At 39.3% G+C, this 18,275-nt stretch overlaps 2 protein-coding genes and 1 non-coding gene across 15 annotated transcripts in view; 1 reads left to right on the forward strand and 2 right to left on the reverse strand.

Annotated features, from left to right (window-relative positions):
* OPRM1 (opioid receptor mu 1) overlaps nt 1-18,275 on the forward strand; it is a 178,745-nt gene that overhangs the window by 110,663 nt on the left and 49,807 nt on the right. The gene's annotated exons all lie outside the window — the stretch shown is intronic.
* The window catches only part of IPCEF1 (interaction protein for cytohesin exchange factors 1), a 178,748-nt gene that overhangs the window by 4,328 nt on the left and 156,145 nt on the right, over nt 1-18,275 (reverse strand). For all 13 annotated transcript variants that reach the window (XM_030316629.2, XM_030316628.2, XM_030316630.2 and 10 more), the window contains one exon: nt 6,127-6,320. In XM_030316629.2, the coding sequence (XP_030172489.1) occupies nt 6,127-6,320 (194 nt within the window). The remainder of the gene's footprint in view (nt 1-6,126; nt 6,321-18,275) is intronic.
* Nucleotides 17,538-17,640, reverse strand: LOC115515070. Its single transcript, XR_003969137.1, has one exon. It is a non-coding gene; the product is annotated as a U6 spliceosomal RNA (small nuclear RNA).

The raw sequence follows: 18,275 nt of genomic DNA on the forward strand, positions 1-18,275 counted from the left end.
AACTATCATTAACTTACTTACCAACAGCATCTAAAACTATCGGCTCCTCCTTCTTAAACACTGTCATCGAGTCATTTCTGTGACACATTTTTCTCATCCCCAAAATGGCCATTTATTCTAAATCTCTATTGCTGATTCTTCATTCTAGTCCAATCTCTTAAGATTGGAGAGCTCTAGAATCTCAGCCTTTAGCTGCCTCTGTATGTACATCCACGTTCTTGGTAATCTCATGTCTCCCATTCTCCCTATGCACTAAGGGTCACAAATTTATTTTGCAAGCCTAATCTCTCCCCTGAACTTCAGACTTGTTTGTCTACACCCCCTCTTCTGCAGCTCCACCTGGACGTGAACGGGGCATCTCAAATGTAACACGTCCAAAACGAGGCTCCTATTATTCTCTAAGTGTCCCACCCACCCCAATTTCCAGTACTCATTGAAACCTCTTCCCGCCATGGCCTTTTGCAAAGCACCCAATGGCAATTCCACATTTCCAGTGGCTCAGGCCAAACACTGGAGTCACCCTTGACTCCTTCTCTCACTGCCAGTCCACCAGCAAATCCAGAGCTCTACTTTCCAAATATGTCAAACTACAGCACAGCTGTGCTCAGAACCTTCCAAAGGCTTCCTATCTCACTGAGTTGAAGTTAAGGTATTAGCAGTGGCACTAAGGCACTATGTGATGGAATCCCCCATTGCCCCTCTGAGCTGTTTTCTCCGTGCTCCAGCCCCCCAAAACACTCCAGCCAAACGACCTCCTTGCTCTTCCTTAAGCCTACTAGGCATTCCCGGACCAAGGCACTTGCATTTTTGTTCTTTGCCTGTAACATTCTGCCTCAGATAGCCTCAAGACTCACTCCCTTCTTTTCAGATTTCACTCAAATTTCATCTTTCAAAAAGGCTTTTCATGCCTTTCCTAATTAAAAATCAATCCATCAGCATTCCTCACCCCCACTTCTATTCTCTATCAAATCTATCATCATTTAGCGTACTATAAAATTGATTTATTTACTTAGTTATTTTTATTTTCTCCTCTACCTAAACATAAGCTTCTTAAGGAAAGGGATTTTTGTCTCGTATGCCCACTGTGAGACCCCAAGTGCATCAAAGAACGGTTCATACGTGGTAGACATTCACTAAATGCTTGCTGGAAAAAGAAAGAATATATGAAATAAAATGTGAATGAATAATTACCCATTTGCTTTTAAATCTCTTTTTTTAATGTCTATTATTTTGAGAGAGAGAGAGAGAAGAGAGAGCACAGAGGAAGGGCAGAGAGAAAGAGAGAGTTCCAAGTAGGCTTTGCACCGTCAGCACAGAGCACAGCACGGGGCTCAAACTCACCAAGCACAAATCGTGATCTGAGCCAAAATCAAGAGTTGGATGTTTAAATGACTGAGCTACCCAGGCGCCTCTGCTTTTAAATCTTTTTTATATCGTGAACTCTATTTAGAGCCTAAGGAAATCCTCTCCATAAACAAACAAAAATGTTTACATGTATGTATTTTATATACGTATTATTTATTACATACGTCCTATTTGTTTACATATAAGTATATAGATATTTATATCTATACATTTGCATATAAGTTTTAGAGATTCTAGAACTGGTAGCATTTATTCGATCCAAATGAGGGATCTGGTTTTAGATGATCACAAACATTGGCACAAAAATGTATTATTTGTTCTTCACACTTTAACTTATGTTTTACTTGGGGCATTTTACTACATTTTGCTTCTTTTTTTTTTCCTGTTTTCTTGAAATGTGGATCTCCAATAAAGTACTATGTACATACTAGTCTGAGTGGTAAGATTTATAATTCTGAATCAAGAGAGCAATAATGTGGTGACAGATGGAGGTTGAGGTTAAAATACACACACACACACACATATATATATATATATATATATATATATATATATATATATGGATTCCAGGAAGGAAAGAAAAATTGTGTAGTGGTAAAGTAACCAAGGAGTGATAACAAGCAGGTTGACCGTGAACCAGAAGCAGAGGGAAGGCAGGGTAGACGAGTGGATAACTAGAAAAGATTGGTGGTAGAAAGTTAAGCAAGGCCAAGGGAGTTTTCTCTCTTCCCTCTGAGTTCTCAACACCTACATTCAGATAACAATCTTCCCCTCTAAAATAAAAATAAAAATAAATAAGCTTTCTTCCTTTGGTATCACAATAGTGCTATTCATATGAAGTTATTTAAGGAGTTTTATTTTGTCCCTAAATTTTGACATCTGGGGTGAAACAGGTGATGGAGTTTAAAGAGTCCACTTCTCATGATGAGCAGCGGGTGTGGTACAAAAGTGCTGAAACACTATATTGTACACCTGAAACTGATATAACCCTTTATGTTAACTATACGGGAATGAAAACTTAAAACTCCGTAAGAAATTTTCAAATCTCTAGTTTCTTCCACACACAAAAAAATTGTGACATCCACTTCAGAGAGAGATCCTAATATTTTACCAAAAGAACGAAGATCTTTGCAGAGTAACACAATGTGAAGAATTGATTCTCTTAAGGCAAAATGAATAAACCACCCCTCTAAATGTGATCAAAGGTTTCAGGAAAGGGTCTCTTCAACTTTGGCCTGACACTTCTCATATAGTGCTCAGCTCTAAGCAGTTCAAGTTTCTTACCGTTTGGCTCAAGTCTGTGTTCTTTTATGGATAAAAAGAAATTACTGTAGACGAGAATAGAAAGGAAGGAAATTAATGAAACAAAAAGAGCCTCTGAACTGCTTCCTAGCCCACGACTCAGTCAGCAGCATGGCGCGCTGGCCCTGCTTCTCCCTGCTGTGGTGCAGGAGGCCCACCGGACGCTTTGAACTACCTTTACGACATCCTCCTGGTCTTCTGGTAGGCAGGCCGGGTCTGGCAGGGCTTCCAGATAATACCATGAAAGAGACAATGCTATACTTTCCTTTTTCACTCCAAATAGTCAAGAACTAAGCGCTGGAAATGTCTTCTACCAGAGCAGTTGAGGAAAGGAGGGTTCGTTTCTCTTTGGACACAGACCAGAATAACCCTGAGAGAAAGTTCCAGGCAGACCCATTAATCGTTCATTTTAAAATAAAGACATGTTTAGCCAAAAGTCAATGGATGTTGAGTTATCACAACTTCCTAAAGATCTACATTTAGTATATGACATGATAGTTCATTCAACATCCTGGAAGAATTCCCATGAAGAGAATTTGTTCCAATACAATCCCAGTGCAGGGATTTTTCTTTATTTATGGAATGTGCCTATCACTAACATAAACATTATTGTTAGAAGTTTCCTTGTTTCTGTATGAAACGGTGTGTTTGTCCACACCGCATCTTTGAAGTATTTTTCAAATCACATTTATATTACAATGTAATATGTACAGAAAAGCACTCATATAAAAAGGCTTGTGCTTGATGAATTACCACGAAATGGACATATCTTGTAACCAAGCCACCACTGAGGTCAGAAGATGACCTGAGAAGCTGTACTGTGGCCCCTTCCAGGCATCTCTCCTGTTCCCCTCAACTGCTCTGAATTTTAAAACAATTATAATGAAATGTCATTCGATTAAAAATAGCTAAAGTAAGTCTTAAAGACTTTTGACATGAATAATCATACATGTACTGAACGATCTTTCTCCAGTCAATAGGCCGATGTGCTTTTTTTTCCCCAAAAGGCCAATTTCCACATCAGCATGACTTCCCCCTCACGATGAGGTTCACAGGAGGACCGTATAACATGGGTTATGTTTCCGCAGCCTAGCATTACATTTTTGTGAGGCCTAAGGGATCCTGTGGAAAGGGATCCTTTCCAGCAGTGTACAGAGACAACAGATGTTCACATGGGTGTGGTAGACGCCCCCGAGATGGCCCCCTGTGCTCCTTGCCTTCCTGGCATTCCCACCCTTACGTAATTCTCCCCTCCTTGAACACGGGCTGACTTTTATACCAGAGTTTTATGCTCCTAATGCACAGTGCCCTGTAACTGTGATGTGGTGTCACAGCTGAGACAGGACTGATCTATCTTGCTCACTCACTGTTCCTGTCTTACTCACTCTGGGGAAAGCCAACTTCCATTTGGGAAGCTACCGTATGTCCACAGAGCAAGGAAATGTGTGAGCAACTGGGACCTCAGTCCGACAACATGCAAGGGACTGGATCCTGCCAACAACCACATGACAGATAGAGCCTAGGATCACACCCTCCCCAATGGAGGAATGAACAAAGTCCCGGCTGATGCCGGGATTGCCGTCTGTGAGAGACCTGGAAGAGAAACACCTCGCTCCATGCCAAGATTCCTGACCCACAGAAACTGTGAAAAGACAAATGTTCATTGTCTGTAGTTGGTAAATTTGGGGTTGTTACCTCACAATAGGTAACTAATACACAGGGAGAAAAGAAAGAGCTGAATTCATAAATTCCATGGCCACAGTGCATGGAGAGCAAGAGGTCACAGAGAATCATATTATGGGCCAATAAAAGCTTTGAATTCTTTGTACAAACCTGGCCTCCCTGTGGCCAGGTCAGGGCACGGTCCTGTGACCATCTAGAGTCCTGAGTTGCTATTCTGTTCTTAGCTATTCTGCTAAGACCATAGTCTTTCTCCTTCTAGAAATGGCCTGAACTGTCCATCCTCTCCTTAACATGTTCCTTGTTTCTCCCAACATGGACTGCAATATATCATCCATTGACATACATTTCCTCCTCCATGAATGCCCTTCCTTCTAACCCTAATATTCTTCATCTCTTACTCACGGACCAGTTGTCAGCATCTTCATGACTTTGTCCCTAATGGCTTCAGATAGGCAGCCATGTCCCTCCTCTGGGGCTACCAAAGCACCCAAGCTTGTATCAGCTACACCGCTCAGCAGACCGCATTCTATTTTCCTCTCTGTTCCACCATCCAGTGTGGTGCACTCAGTGGTCCCAGTGCCCAAGAATAGAGCCTGGTACACGGTAAGATTCAGGAAATATTGGTCTAATGAAAAATGTATTCACTCACATCAGTTATCACAAATAAGATCGTAAAATACTACACTGAATGACCAAACACGTTTATCAATTTCATACATACCATGGAATAGAACATTTTTGGCTCTGAAAGGAGTGCTGCTAATGTCTATCATTAAACGTTAGAGAATTTCTCTACACTTTGTTTTTCTTTGTATAATTAAAATACTCCTCTTCCTTTTCTTTTTCAGCCTCATTTTTGCAGCCTCTTAGGATGCTTAGCTATTCTACTAACAGGGACATCTGACGAAGAGTCCCTCAGCCGTTTCTTTGTAGCCTTGGCTTTTGATTGCTGTTTCTTCCTGGAAAGAGACTCAAATTCTTGATGCAAAAGGACATATACAACCCAGAATGAAACTGCAGAATCTATCAAGGCTTTTCAGCATCTATAAATCTTCTGCTAATTTGGGACTATTTTACAAAGTCTCCTGGCCTCCTCCTGTTCATGCTATAATCTACATGTGAAAGCAGGATGCTTTTGTTGTGAAGAACCATTTTAGTTGAAGAGGACCTGGAAATAGCCTCAGTACGTTTTGCGCCCTGTGCCTCATTCCCATTGTGAAAACACTTGCTAGTCTATTACCATCGAGTGTACCTTTTCCATTGCCTGTCTCTCACGTGTTTCTTCACTCCAGAGCCTACGTCTGAGAATCATGAAGTCTTGGCTCTATCTGAAATCTAGATATTTTCTTCTGGAAGTAGGAGAGAAGAAGAATGGCACTCTTTAATGAATCCAATGAAATTCCAAAATCTTATGAATCTCACTGTTTATTCTCACAAGTTGACTATCCCAAGCCTTCATCAACATTTACGGTGCTAAGTAAAGGGTACAAAAAAAATTACACATGGTCCTTATCTTCTAGGAGCTTGACATTTGAACTTTTATACCAAAGTGAATGTAAAAATCAAGGCCTATTGTAGAAAAGTGCATTTGGTGCTACTGTGCAAACGTTCTAGTACTTTAAGGAGGCCAAAGGTCATCCCAACCTACAGAGATTATAGTTACTTTTACTGCCCTCCCCTCCACCCAAACACACACACCGGTGGGCATGAATCTCTGCAGAAGCAGCCATTCCTTGCCCCACACCCAGAGTTTATCCACAATCTGAAATTTTTTACCTTCAATGTGCTGTTCAAGGTTCGGATTTTGTGAAGTTTCTCATTTATGGATGGATTCTTACATCGCTTCACAAAGGACTTTCTCAGCTCCTTTTTGGTTGAAGGCCGTCGGTCCCCGAGAGGAGAGAGACTAGCTTGCTCCAACGATTTGTAGAGTCTCTCCATTTCGTCATCTTCAGACACCTTTGTTTCCTCTATTAAAATAAAAATTTTTTAAAAAGCAATAACAATAAACCCAGCTGAAATCAAATTGAGAACATGAGACATTGTGGTCTGAACACCAGGCCCTGCTGACACTTGATCTCGCACTTCTAACTTCCAGAACTATGAGACAATAAATTTTTGTTGTCTAAGCCATTCAGTTTATGGTACTTTGTAATGACAGCGCCATGTTCCCTTAGAAGGCACTAGGGAAGGCTCTGTTCCAGGCCTCTCTCCTAGATTCTGTCAGTTCCTCGGCTTGTGGCAGAATTCCAGTCTTCATGGGGTGTTTTCCCTCTGTGTATGTCTCTGTGTCCAAATTTCCTCCTTTTAGAAGGATGTCGGTCACATTGGATTTGGGGCTCTCCCTCCTAACCTCATCTTAACTAATTAAATCTGCAACAACCTCATTTCTAAGAAGGGCACATTCTAAGATACTTTTGAACTAGAATTTCAACATAGAAATTTTGGAACTCGTGATAGTCCACCATCTAGCTCCCTCCAAATTCATGTCCTTCTCACATGCAAAACGCATTCACCCAATCCCAACATCTCCAAGAGTCTTAACCCATTCCAACATCAATTCTAAGTCCAAAATCTAATCCAAATAGCATCTAAATGTGGTATTGGTGAGACTCAGAGAATGATTCATCCTGTGGCAAAATTCCTCTCTCCATCTGTGAATCTGTGAAACAAGTTATCTGCTTCTAAAATACACTGACGGGACAAGCAAACTCTAGCAAACTAATATATAATCTAAAGCTTGAGAACCATCGCTCCTGATAAGTTTTTAATGTCCTTCCTAAAACTGCCCTTTGAGAGAAGGAATCCCCATGTGATATGTGGCTTTGAGCAGATAATGATCATTTCTCATGCTGCCACATACCTCCACCCCCCTTCTTAACCACAACTTGCTAACCTCAGCCCAAATGCTTCCAGTGACGTGACTCTGCATGGGATCTAGTGGGGGACCACAAGAACTAGGCTAAGTCAATGACAGTTCCACATACTGGCCAGAGTCATTGATTCAGGGATAAGCAGATGTCTCAGGTCAGAACAACTGGGGCCAGGAAGACTCAGTTCTGAGACTTGGGTGGGATATCAGGGAATCAATCTCTCTTGTTTTCCTAAACATGTGATAATATGAGCTGGAGGCTTCCACAGATCACCGCAAGAATCGTGAGAATTGAGCCAATCTATAGGATACAGCTGAAATACGGATCTTGGTCACTCTACTGGAGCCCTTGCAGTTCTGAAGCCAATACATTGCCTTCGTTAAGCAACTGTCAGTGTAGTTATCAATCACACACAACTGAAAGGACCCCAAATGATATAGGTTACCCAAAGAAAATCTTCATCTCTGGATATTGCTTTAATACCCACTAAGAACTTTGGTCCTTTATTCCTTCATTCCCTGAAAATAATTTTGGGAAAGACACACAGCAAGATTTCTTTGTCCACAATGTACTTTTTAGTCTCTAGGTGTTTCACATCTTACTCTGAGAATAAGCTTGATAGAGGGCCATATCAAAGGTATGGCATTAGGAAGAACCGAAACAAAAGAGGCCTCTCCAAAGGGTAGAGAAAAGCATACAATATTAATATAGGAGCTTCAAAATCAAACAAAATTGATTTACTTTACAGTTTATTTTTGTAAGATTAGACATCTTTAAGCAATAACTTTTCCTCATCTACTACCAGAAAGCCACCACAAGGTGTTGCCAATGTTTTTTTCATAAAATGGAGGGTAAAGATGTTGAACTAACTTTGCAACTGACATCAAGTAACGGTCAGTAAACCTCTTTGCTCTCTACCAAAACAGACTCCAAAAAGGGGGGAAATATTCAAAACTGCATTTGAACACAATTAGAACTTCTGGCTTCAGACTGTGTGCAGACATCAAAAGTGAGTTTTTCTCAATAAGCACATGAAAAGATGCTCAGCATCATTAGTCATTACAGAGAATCCAAATCACAACCACAATGAGATACTAACCTCGTACCTGCCAGGATGACTAAAATCAAAAAGACAAAGTCAGTGTAGAAAAGGATGCGGAGAAGCTGAAACCCTTATACATTACTGGTAAGGATATAAAACGAAGTCATCACTTTAGGAAAAGGTTTGGCACTTCCTCAAAAGCTAAACAAAGAGTTACCATATGACCCGACAATTCCACTCCCAGGTATATACTCAAGAGAATAAAAACGGCATGCTAACACAAACTTGTACCAACTGTTCATAGCAATACAGTTCATCATAGACAAAAGGTGGGAACAGCTTAAATGTTCATCAACTGATGAATGGATAAACCAAATGTGGTATACGCACACAATGGAATATTATTCCGTAACTGAAAGCAACGAAGTACTGATACATATTACAATATAGATGAACCTTGAAAACATTCTGCTAACTAAAAGAAGTCAGTCACAAAAGACCACACACTGTGTCCCATTTACATGAAATGTCAGAACAGGCAAATCCATAGAAACAGAAAGTAGATTTAGTGGCTGCATGGGGCTGGGGAAGCGACAGGCAGAAATGGGGAACGATAGCCAATGTGTATAGGTGTGTGTGTGTGTGTGTGTGTGTGTGTGTGTGTGTGTGTGTGGTATTGAAAATATTGTCAAATTCAATTGTGGAGATGGTTGTCCAGCTCTATAAATATACGAAAAAACCACTGAACCATTTTTATACATGAATTATATGGTATGTGGAATATATATCAATAAAACTCTGAGAAAGTAGGTTTTTAGGAGATTGTCCTGATAACTGACGATACTTGCACAGCAGGAATACTAAGCATGGTAACAGTCCTGTAGTTAAGCTGTAGATACTAGAAAGTCTCAAGAAAACTAAATTAACAGATATCAGACTCTCAGAGGGGACATTAGGATTGAGGACCCTGGGGCATTTCAGACATACAAGGATATGATAGTTTTTATATGTCCTTTTTTCTACAGCAAGGCAAGTGAGACTCCACTTTGAATAAAGCCTAAACACACAGCTTTCAATGCCACAGGATTTAAGTACTATCTATTTAACAAACTTCGGGAAGTAAACCAAATAAGTATATAACAAAGAAAATAAAATGGTTTCTTTAAATTTCTCTGTGTTCATGAAGCACCTCAGTTGTACTATTAAGGATGGTGATTGAAAATAAAATTACTTGTGACTAGTACATTACTTCGTAATTAAGTCAGGGTAAAATGATTATGTTAAGACCACATATCTAATTCAAAAGATAGGAAACTGGTAAAGCTAAAAATAACTTTAGAAACTTAGAATAAGGTGGTATAAAGTACATTCCCTAAATGAAAAATAAACAGGGCTGCCTTTGGATAGTTTTATCATGATTTAATATATTTATATAGATATATTTCATCTTTATGTTAAAATGTCAGGAATTATCTTTCTTCCCCACACACATTCCTTTCCCTGACTGAAATTTGGGGGCATTAATCGTGAGCATATGGGTGTGTATGTGTGTGCATTATGGATGTGGTGTCTGTGCGTGGGTAGCATGTATGTGGTATGTGATGTGTGCAGTGTGTTGTGTAAGTGTGTAGAATGGGGGGTGTGGTATGGGTGTGATGTGTGGGGTCTGTGTGTGGTCTGTAGGTATGTAGGGGGGGGTGTGCATGTGTGTGCGATGCGTGTGCAACTTGATCCTCCAGAAATAAACCCACAGGTAAAGCAGACCTGTTGGGATTACCGAAAGTTAATACAGAATTCCCCTAAAATATGACCAAATAATGTTCAAAAGACACTCTCTATTTGAATTCACTTAGAAACTGAGGTAATAGGAAGCTGCAAGTGTGCTCAGATAAGGCTAAAACTGCTGGGGCAAGGGGGAACCTGACAGGTGAATGTTCCTGCTGTGCTCTCGCCTCCCAGCCATCCAGCACCCCCTTCTCGGAGGAAACCTGAAACCGAAAGATTAGATGTGCATCTGACCTCTAAGAACCAGATTCCAGAATTGCCCACAAGCATAAGGACAATACAATAACAAATGGTGACATTAAGAGTCAAGAAAATATCTCTATTGGCTCTTTTGGGTCATAATCTGAGAGATGTACAGCATATCGCTAAATACTCAGGGGACAAACCTATGATCCATCCCCTCCCGTGACCCAGCTGGGAGCTCTGCCTTGTTTTTCCTGCCACTAATGGCTGGTGCTTGGGTCTTCACGGGGCCATAAGCTGAACAGCCAATAATAATGGAAGCAGATGATAAACAGGGTTCACAGGACAACTAAAGACACAACAGGTATAAGCACAACAAAATACAACTTACACCTGACCCCAGAGCACAGGTGAGTAGTGCTGGTGTGTTCATCCTGTGCCTCGAAGGGGCTACTGCATAAAGTAATGTTTAAAATCTCCCTTTCAGGGGCACCCGGGTGGCTCAGTCGGTTGAGCGCCCAACTTCACCTCAGGGCATGATCTCGCGGTTCGTGGGTTCAAACCCCGCATCAGGGTCTCTGCTGTCAGCACAGAGCATGCTTCAGATCTTCTGTCCCCCTCTCTCCCTGACCTTCCCCTGCACGCTCTCTCTCAAAAATGAATAAACTTTAAAATAAATTCTCCCTTCCATGTTTTCATGTAAATAATTTTGTAAATTATAATTCCATATTAAGAGATATTAGATTATTTGTCTTATTTTAACCAGACTGTAGAAGGAGCAAGGAAAAAGACTGCCGCCAAAGACCGCTGGTCTATCTCACATTGGAAGCAGAAGTCACCTTTATCATCTCCACATCCCTTATCTTTTGCAGCAAAATAAGTGAATTTTTTCTGACAGTCCAGTGTTCACGCAATTGCCAGCCTTCCCCTCAAGAGCTCAGTCCTTCTTACGTAAAATAACAGGACTTCAACTCCCTTCACCACATACGGCACTTGACAGTCTATCTCATCCAGCTCACAAGGCTTTGCCAAGGAAGATGATAACTATTTTTATTTTATGGAGGGGGGAAAAATGGAGAGTCTTGAAAAACAGTAAGTGATCTTTCCAAAATGTAAATCAGCGATGGAATTAAGAACAGAAGTTCAATTCCACACTGTGCAGGCCCGTGAGTTTCTAGACCAGTCTTCTCAAACTTTAATAGGCAAACAATCACCCAGGGCTTCTGTTAAAATGCAGAATCCGACTCAGCCAGTCTAGCATGGCTTTGATTATAACAATTATAAACAAGCTCTCAGGTGATGCTCAAACTGCTGGCCCATGGACTGTGCTCTGTGCAGCAAGGCGAGACTGTCACAAATTTGTCATGCAACCCCAGCTTCAACTCACTGGAAGAGAAAGGGACTGGAGTTACAGTTGAAAAGTAGGGACTCATCCAGAAAGCAGCTCACCTACTTTTTCTCCGGGACCCTTTACACCTGTTAGACTAGCTCAAAATGTCTCAGGGGATCCAACTAGCAAACCCTCTCAACGGAGGTCCAAGTAATGCAGAGATTTAAACTCTAGAAAGAAATAGGATCTTTTTTTTAAATAAGATCTTTCTTGGTGACATCAGCAGATGAGACAAAACAACATCTTAACTAATGGTTAGAAGTTTGCTCCTTTCCAAGATTATGCCAGATGAATGCGCTGCTCTCTCCCCATCCTCCCACTTTTCCCGGCCTATTGTGTGCCTCTGACAGGACAGGCAGGCTCCTGGAGGCCCAGAATTTGGCTGTCGAGAACACCGTATGCAGATTATCCCTTTAAATGCAGTATTTTCAACTTTGCCTCCCCCACTATCTTATTTTTGGTGTTTCCTTGTGCTTTCTAGAGTGTGGTTTTTATTTTTCTATTTGGAACATACGTGCTCCAGGAAATTCATATGCCATATTTCATATCAGAATTTGAAAGCAAGCCTGTTTGAGACTGAAAAAGTCTATATGATGTCTCAAGGAAGACAATGTTAGCTCCCCACCACGAAATGCCTGGAAAGGTTTACGCAGAAAATGGTATTCCCTGCTTCATGCGCTATGTTCCACTATGTTCCAAGTGTTTGAGCTAGGCCATGGAAGACACTTGTTACAAAGAGAGCAACTACATGCTTCTTTTGACATTATGTGTAGCTATTAAGACTGCAAACGTTATTTAAGAGAACACCTATCGATGCGAACAGATTCAAAAACTTTCATAGGCTTCTTCTAATTAGTGATTCTGACAACTCTACATCATAGCAAAAGACTTAAAATAACACTGACAGACATATTTGAATTATGTAACTAAGATACATCTGGATAACTCATTTTAACAGTAAGGACACTGCTAACCAAGAACATTACCACGGTATAATTTTGAGAGACAGACTGCCTATTTCCACAGCTGCTGCTGCTGGTGGAGACAGCCATCATGTATTGAGTTTTTAGTATGTGAAAGGCACTATATTACCTACTATACCAACATTATCTCATTAACTTTGTAGGGACCCTATGAAAAAAAAAACATTAGCCCTGATATGAAGGACTGTCAAGATATAAAAACTCTGACCAAAGCCACAAAGAGACAGACATAGGTTATGACCCCAAATCCATAGCCTGAAACACTATGCTAGGCTAAATATATTTCATGAACTTCCTTTTGAATAAAGCCCAATGAAGAAAGATTTCAAATCAGGCAATATACAGTCAATGAGATGACAGCCATCTGGACCAGGGAGACCAAGGCTCAGATCCCTGGTCCCACTATTCTGTCTTCCAAGGGAAAAATCCCCACCCAGAGCCTCTGTCTCTGAGGTAGTAGCCAGGACTTAAACAGCTAACACTGTTCTCACAGGGTCACAGGGCACCAGACCAGGAAATTCCTAAGCTGCTCAGCAATGTAGGAGACAGGCTGTATAGTCAGATTCTCTGCTCAGGCATTTGAACTGAGCACCTGGGGATAATCCAGTTCCAATCAGGAGCCCGAAGCTGAATCATGGTTATGGTAGTCTGGTTCTGTGTACAATAAAGAGAAAAGCATAGACATGGAGAAAAGAACACTGGAAGAAGGCGAGTTAGGAAAGAGGTGGTTAAAACAAAACAAAACAAAAACGATCGCAGGTGAGATAAATTTTTAAATAGAGAAATCAGACTGGGAAAGAGCATCCAAGTAGAAAACCAGTATTTTTACTTGTCCCCTTCAAAGCCTCTCACCTTTTCTTCTCTTGGGTATGTGATGTTTCTATTAAGTTAGGTGACTCAGTACTCTTTTACCCTATTATTCCTTTTATTGAAAAGACAAACCTAGTCTACTGGGTGATCTTTAATGTTGTTCTTTTTTATTATTATAGCATCTTGTGGCAGTGATTTTTAGAAATAATCTTAAGATTGAGTCCATGTAGCTCTACATTCTTGAAACAAATATTCCATTTATTTCTGAAATGTATTCTTCCAATCATAAGAGCACTCAGGATTAGGTGAAATACTTAAAGCAGACATCAAATTTTTATATCTGCTCACATCCTAAGAAAACAAAACATATTGGCATGCACACAAAAAAGGCATTTCCTTGGGTTTTTTTTTTTTCTTTTTAAAATACATTTTCAAGGTAGAGGTTGAATGGGAAATAAAAGGGGAAAATAGCTGGAAATTGCCTAAAATCAAGGATATAAATCCAGTGTACCATAGGTAAATATGCCAACCTTGGCTCCAAAAATTGCAGAGTCCATCAACCATGTGGATCCATGATGGAGACAAGTGAGCACAAAATACAAAAATGGGAGGGTAGTGGGGCAAGATAAAAGAAGTTACCCTATTCTAATTTCACTAAGCAAAACTGAAGGTTGGAGCAGATAAATGCTCTTACCTTTTTTAAGATGGAGCTCTCAAAAAAAAAAAAAAAAAGATGGAGCTCTCTTTTCTTTATCTCGATGATTACAGTCTAGTGTGATCTATAATTACTTGTATAACATCCTTCTTTTGGCCTTAGAGGAAATCCACAGTGTACATATTTAGAGTTATGTATTTAAATATGGAGTTAAATCCCTCCCAGCAAACATTTTCCCAGGAAATGATACCAATTCTAAAGAATTGCAATTACACTTAGTTATACAAGAGACTGAATGTGCTGGAAAACTTATAACTCAACCTTCATTCCACTTTTTCGCTTCCACTTCTGATCCATTCATTTACCCAATTCATCAAACACTCTTTGAATGTTCACTCTGTGCTAAGGCAGTGCATTTTAGAGACTAGGGATAGACTAGGCAAGAATCTTTTATGAATTTTATATTCTTATATTTTATGTGCACAATATACCCCATATGTATAATTTTTTCTGACCCCCCTGCCCCCCGCCCCCCACCACTCCATTGCTACCAACTTAGACCAGACCACCATCATTTCACTGTTTACATATTTCAACAACTACATACTGGGTGTACTGCAGCTTCCTAATATCCATTTTCCATATAATGAAGTAATCTTTTTAAAACATAAGCCACACCCATAACACTCCCTAGGTTCAGTTCCTCCAAAATCATCCCACTGCACTTAGAACAAAATCCAAACACCTTACAGGACCCACTAGTCGTCACATAAGCCAGCTGCTGTTGACTTCTCCAATCCCTTCCTATGCTTCCCCTGCTCACTCTGTTCCAGTCACACTGGATTTCTTTCTGTTTCTTGAACCACAAAATTTATTCCATTGCTAGAGCCCTTGAATTTCATTTTCTCTCTGTCTGGGGCACTTTGCCAGATAGGTTCCTTTGTCCCATTTGGCTTTCAGATCACCTCTTCAGGGAGGTCCTCCCCGACCAGTCATCTAAATCAAGGTCCTTCCTCCAACCCTATATACTCCTACTTTATTTCCTGAATAGAACTTATTCACCACCTGAAATTATCTTCTTATATTTACCTAATTATCTCCCTACCCTGCCATGATAGACATATTCACGAGATTGTAAATTCTACCCAAGAGGACTACTGTCTTTATTATAATTCACTAAAGTACTTCCAAAGGCCAATTGTGCCAGGAGGACAGTAGGTTCTCAACAAATATTTGTTAAGCATTATTTGGCCAAAATTTTCATTCTTGATCTCATTATTATCCCCTTCACCTATCCTTCAATCAAATAAACACAATGAGCTGATTTTGGAATTGGATTCTTAAAAACTCAGTAAGTAAATTATACCTACTAAATTCCAAGTATCTAAATAGGCCAAAAGTAAAAATATTTTTCACCTAGTTAAGCAAAAAAAAAGAGAGGACACAAGTCACCAACATCAGAAATGAAAAAGGAGGACATCACTATAGATCCCACTGGACACCAAACAGATAATGAAGAAACACTATGAACAACTCTATGTCCACAAATTCGATAACCTAGGTGAAATGGACTAGTCCCCTGAAAGACACAATCTATCATAACTAACATGAGAATAAATAGATAATATGAATAGACCTGTCTCTATTTTTAAAATTGAAATAATAATTAATAACCTTCTGAAACAGCACAGGCCCAGATGGATTCATTGGTGAATCTACCAAACATTTAAGGAACAAATTATACCAATTCTCTACAATTTCTTTCAGAAGATAGAAGCAAGCAGATGGAATACTTCCTGACTCATTCTGTGAGGCCAGATTTACTCTCATACCAAAACCAAACACATTATAAAAAAGAAGACTACAGACCAACATGCCTCATGAACATAAGATATAAAAGTCCTCAACAAAATATGAGCGAATTGAACCCAACAATGTATAAAAAGAATTATATAACACAATCAAATGGGATTTATCCCAGGTATGTGGGGCTAATTCAATATCCAAAAATTAATGTAATCCATCACATCAACAGATAAAAGAGGGGAAAAAATCACATGATCCTATCAACATATATTTAAAAAAAGCACTTCAAAAATCTATGACCCATTTATGATTTAAAAAAATTCTCAGTAAAAAGGAAGTGAAATTTCTCAACTTGATATAGAAGATCTACAAAAAAACGTACAGCTAACTTCATAAATGGTGAGTAACTTGAAGTTTTCCCACTAAGATCGGTAAAAAGGCCAGGATTTCCCTTCTCACCACTCCTTTTCAACATTGTACTGAAAGTCCTAGCTAATGCAACACAAGGAAAGGAAATAAAAGATGTAAAGATTGGGATGGAAGAAATAAAACTTTGTTTGCAAATTATATTACATGACATTCTGAAAAGGCAAAACTGAAGACAGTGAAAAAGATCGGTGACTGCCAATGAGGTAAGGAGAGTGAGGGGTGGATAGGTGGGGTACAGAAGATTCTTGTAGCAGTGAAAATACTGTATATGATACCACAGTGATGGATACATGTCATTATACATTTGTCCAAACCCATAGAATGCACAACCAAGAGGGAACCCTAACATAAACCAAGAACTGTGGCTGATAATGATGTGTCAATGTGGGCTCGTCAGATGTAACAATATCCTACTTTGGTGGAGGGAATGTTGATAATGGAGGAGACTATGCATGTGTAGGGATGGGGCCAGATGGGAAATCGCAGTACGTTCTGCTCAATTTTGGTCTGAACCTAAAATTGCTTTAAAAAAAGATATAAGTCTACTAAAAAAATATTTTTCAATCTTATACTTACTATAGTTTGTGTAGTTTGAGGAAGATAGAACCTTATTTGCTTTGGCTTTAATTAGGAAAGCATAACATTGTATGGAGAAAAATTAGAAATTAACAACAGAAGGATAGCGCAGGAATAGATCTCAAAGGCTTAAGATGATATCCTGATGAAAAGGTCTGCCTGGAAAACTGACCTTCGATTTGCCCAAGCTGCAAATTCAGACACGTGCTGGTATCATCACAGTTTCTTGCTATTGCTAAGTAGAGAGAAATGTATTCAAGGGTCTCCAGAATAGTAAAAATGGGCTAGGAATGTAATTATAAAGACAAAAAATGAATCTGAGACCATGAGGTAAGAAGCATTTCAAAGAACTACCAAGGATTCTTCCCAGAGCAAATAGTGTAAACGGCAGATATATGTTCTCAAGAAGACATGTAGATCAGGGGAAGTCATGTTCAGCACTGTGCAACATATCCCCAAGAGAGATTACCACAGCCGTTGTCATTAAGAAACCTACCATCTTTTTCTATAAAGACCATGGTTCCTCAAATTATGTCACTGACCTTTTGTCACTGATCTTTTGTGAATCCCATCCAGACAGCCAAAAACATATTCACTTTGAAATTTTCAAAAATATTTTGTGTGTGCGTAAGTTTTTATTTTAATTCTGGTCAACAAAAATATGGAACGTTTCATGAATTTATGCGCCATCCCTGTGCAGGGATCATACTAATCTTCTCTGTATTGTTCCAAGTTTAGTATATATGCTGCTGAAGCACTCACTCTGAATTTTAAAAGCACTCTTCTAAAAATATGTTTGGTTGCAGAAGAAATTAAGTTAAATTACTCTTAAAATGGACTGTTTGCAAATAGCCAACAGTGAAAGTACTACATTACACAAACCGCACGGTCTAGTCAAAGAGGTACTCAGGACCTGCATATATTTACTAGGAAAAAAGATGTGAAAGTGAACCAACTAGGCAGTTAACTTAAGGAGCTAGCAAAGGTCAAACAAAATAATTCTAAATAAAATTAAAAGAAAACTCATAAAGATAAAGCAGAATTTAATTAACTGGGTAATAAAAATAATATGCAATCAATAATGCCAAAGACTTTTTTAAAGTAATAGAGCAAATAAACTTCAGGAAAATTCCGATCACACAAATAACAAAAAGAAATGAAGCATAACTATTAGAGAGGACCAGCTAAAGTGGTCATCACATAAAGATAGGATAATTTATCTAGAAACAAAACAACTTCCAACTGTAAGGTAGGGAGACTAGTATAAGACAAACATGTAATTAAAAACCTTCTATTTCCACAACAGCAATAATAATTATTTTAAAAATGGAATAAAAGGACTCCATTCACAAATGCAAGAAAAATTATAAAAGGTCTAAGAACAAACTCAGTA

The sequence above is a fragment of the Lynx canadensis genome, chromosome B2 (genome assembly GCF_007474595.2).
Source record: "Lynx canadensis isolate LIC74 chromosome B2, mLynCan4.pri.v2, whole genome shotgun sequence".
NCBI classification, from domain to species: domain Eukaryota; kingdom Metazoa; phylum Chordata; class Mammalia; order Carnivora; family Felidae; genus Lynx; species Lynx canadensis.